Source organism: Gaeumannomyces tritici (assembly GCF_000145635.1).
Source record: "Gaeumannomyces tritici R3-111a-1 unplaced genomic scaffold supercont2.244, whole genome shotgun sequence".
NCBI lineage: Eukaryota > Fungi > Ascomycota > Sordariomycetes > Magnaporthales > Magnaporthaceae > Gaeumannomyces > Gaeumannomyces tritici.
The window spans coordinates 1-2,773 of NW_008804788.1; the positions used below are offsets into that span (position 1 = coordinate 1).

Consider the following 2,773-nt stretch of genomic DNA (forward strand, 5'->3'; position numbering starts at 1 on the left):
GGTTTATATATAATACACGGGACCCCTGCTAACAACAGCAAAAAAACAAAAAAACCAATAGTCGTCGCGGAGCTCAACCCGCACGACGCCACGGGCGGGACGTCGCTGGCCATCACGCTCCCGGCCGGCAGCGCGCTGCTGTCCGACTGCCACGACGGCGACAGCATCGCCGTCAACGGCGTGTGCCTGACCGTAACGTCCTTCACGCCGACGCGCTTCAGCGTCGGCGTGGCGCCCGAGACGCTGCGCGTGACGGACCTGGGCGCGCTCGCGGCCGGCTCGCGCGTCAACCTGGAGCGGGCCGTGCGGGCCGACACGCGCATGGGCGGGCACTTTGTCCAGGGCCACGTCGACGCCGTCGCCACCGTCACGGACAGGCGGGCCGACGGGAACGCCGTCACGATGCGGTTCGCGCCGGCTGTCGGGGTCGACGGCGGCGACCCCGCGGCCGTGCTCAAGTACGTGGTGCGCAAGGGCTACGTGGCGCTCGACGGGACCAGCCTGACGGTCACGCAGGTCAACGACGCCGAGGGCTGGTGGGAGGTCATGCTCATCGTGTACACGCAGGAGCGCGTGGTGCTGGCGCAGAAGCAGGTTGGGGATTCGGTCAACGTCGAGGTGGACGTGCTGGCAAAGTACGCCGAGAAGAGTATGGCCGGCTACATCAGCTCGCTCGGCGCCGCCGGGAACCTCGAGAAGATCGTCCAGGGCATCGTGGCCCAGGGCCTCGGGCCAAAGTCCCAGTAGAGGGTACAGCAGGGCTCGGGAGAGGATAAAAAAAGGGACACACGATGGACTCTGGAGAAAGCAAGCAGAGGAGGACAAGTGCCAAAGGAACAGGTATTATCAGACATAAGCTCTACACAGTCAAGCACCACCCCAGACCTCGGCGAGCTTCTGGCTGAATGCCTTGGTGACCTTTTTGCGACCAAGCAGGCTGGCCATCTGTCCCGATACCATCTCGCGCTTCCTCTTCTTGCTGGCCTCGTCGTTGCCGCCGCACGCCTCAAAGGCCTTGACGAAATCGTAGGGCGTCGGCCATCGTTTCTGAATCTCGATGGCCTTGTCGCCCGTGATGCCCTTTGTGCACATGAGCATCTTGAGGTAGACGTCCCTCAGCGTCATCATATCTGACTTGGAAGCCAGGGAAGCGAATGCCGGATAGCTGATGTAGTAGTCCCGCACCGCCGCCGGGACGGGGAGGGCTGCCCCCGTCGCCGTTGCCGCCGCCGCCGCCGCCACATCCTGCTCGCCGCGCAGGTGCGCAAGCAAGGGGAGGTAGTTCTTGGCCGTCAGCACCCGGGTGGGTATGACGTGCAGGGTTCTGGTCTCGTACCGCGCCCTGAGCACGCGCGTCAGGCGGGCGAGGTAGGCGATGGTCTCGTCCATCTTGAGGGTGCGCTTGAGGAAGAAGCCGTTGACGACCTGGGTCGACGCGATGGCCGACTCGACCATGTCCTCGTAGCGCTGGAAGTACTGGCCGTCCATGGCGATCTCCTCGACGATGTAGACGACGTTGCGCACGCCCGATCGTCGGAGCCGGAACTTTTGCTCGTGGAACCGCCCGTCCTTGACGCTGCTGACCAGGTCGTCGAGCCGCTTGCGCTCGGCGATGTGGTCCAGCACGACCTCGTCGCCCTCGGCGCCCGCGCGCCCGAGAAGCGCGGGGTCGTCGCACTTGGCCACCCACAGCGCGTCGCCGAGTTCCAGGCTGCGCATGATGGGCGTGATGCCCTTCTTGGCCAGCTCCTGCTGCATGTAGTCCCGGTCCGTCTTGGCCCTGACCTCGCGCACGTCGAGCACGAGGTGGACCTTGAACGAGCCAGGCGGCAGGCGGATCGGGGTGAAGGTCGGCAGGGAGCTGTCGTCGGACGTCGTCCCAGGCCCGTCAGAGACGACGTCGCTGTACTGCGAGTGCGGTGGCGGCTGCGGCTCGCCTCTGTCCTCGCTTGCTTCGTCTTGCTCCGAGACGTCGTCGGCATCTGCGCGCGCGGCCCGGGTCTGGGCAGGCACGGGGTCCGTCGTCGCTGTCCGTGTGCCCCCGGCGCCTCTCACTCCCTGACGGGCTGGCCCGGCAGCCCCGAAGGAGCCGCCCCTGGCCTCTGATGTTTCTTTTACTCTCAGCGCTACATCCCAGCCCTCGTCCGTCAGGGCGTAGCGTTTGAGCGGACGGCCCCTCTCGTAGACGAGCTCCTTCTGCAACAAACTCTTCATCGAGTTCCAGGCCGTGTAGAACTTGGTCGGATCACTCGGGGCGGTGAAGGAGGCGTCGCAATGTGGCTGGGCAAGTTCGATGAGCTCGGCCTTGGGCAGCCCGACCTGAGCATCCTGGTTCGTCGAGGAGAGAGCCATGATCAGGGCATATGCCCCCGTCCTGTACGCCGGGACATACTCCTTGGTCTTCCTAGGCTTTTTGGGCGCTGGCTCCGAGGGTCCCGCCTCCACGTCCCCCTCGGGCAGCTGCGAGATGTTGGAGGCGGCACGCGCGGCTTTGGACTTTGACTGGGCCTTGGGCATGGGCAGGCCGTTCGTCTCGCAGTGCTTTTTGAGGGCATCGGTGAGGCGGCCACAGAGCCCAGGGCCGAATCCCCGGAGCTGCTGGAGCTGGGAAGGGTGTGTGAAAGTTATGGGGCATGCCTTGAGCGAGTCGTATGCGTGCTTGTAAGTCGTAACGCCCTTGGAGTTGCGCTCGCGGGCAAGCTCCCACCACTCCTTGACCCACTGAAGCAGCAGCGGGTTTGCACATTCCTCTTCCGGCATCACGTCCTGTGGC

At 65.0% G+C, this 2,773-nt stretch overlaps 2 protein-coding genes across 2 annotated transcripts; one reads left to right on the forward strand and one right to left on the reverse strand.

The window, feature by feature from the left end:
* Positions 1-59: 59 nt before the first annotated feature.
* Positions 60-1,016, forward strand: GGTG_14315 (riboflavin synthase). Its single transcript, XM_009232242.1, has one exon. The coding sequence runs from the start codon at positions 322-324 to the stop codon at positions 745-747; it is 426 nt and encodes a 141-aa protein (XP_009230506.1). The 5' UTR covers positions 60-321; the 3' UTR covers positions 748-1,016.
* Positions 868-2,760, reverse strand: GGTG_14316 (crossover junction endonuclease MUS81; the record flags this gene model as incomplete). The annotated part of the gene is made up of 1 exon (XM_009232243.1): positions 868-2,760. The coding sequence occupies one exon, from the start codon at positions 2,758-2,760 to the stop codon at positions 868-870; it is 1,893 nt and encodes a 630-aa protein (XP_009230507.1).
* Positions 2,761-2,773: the final 13 nt, after the last annotated feature.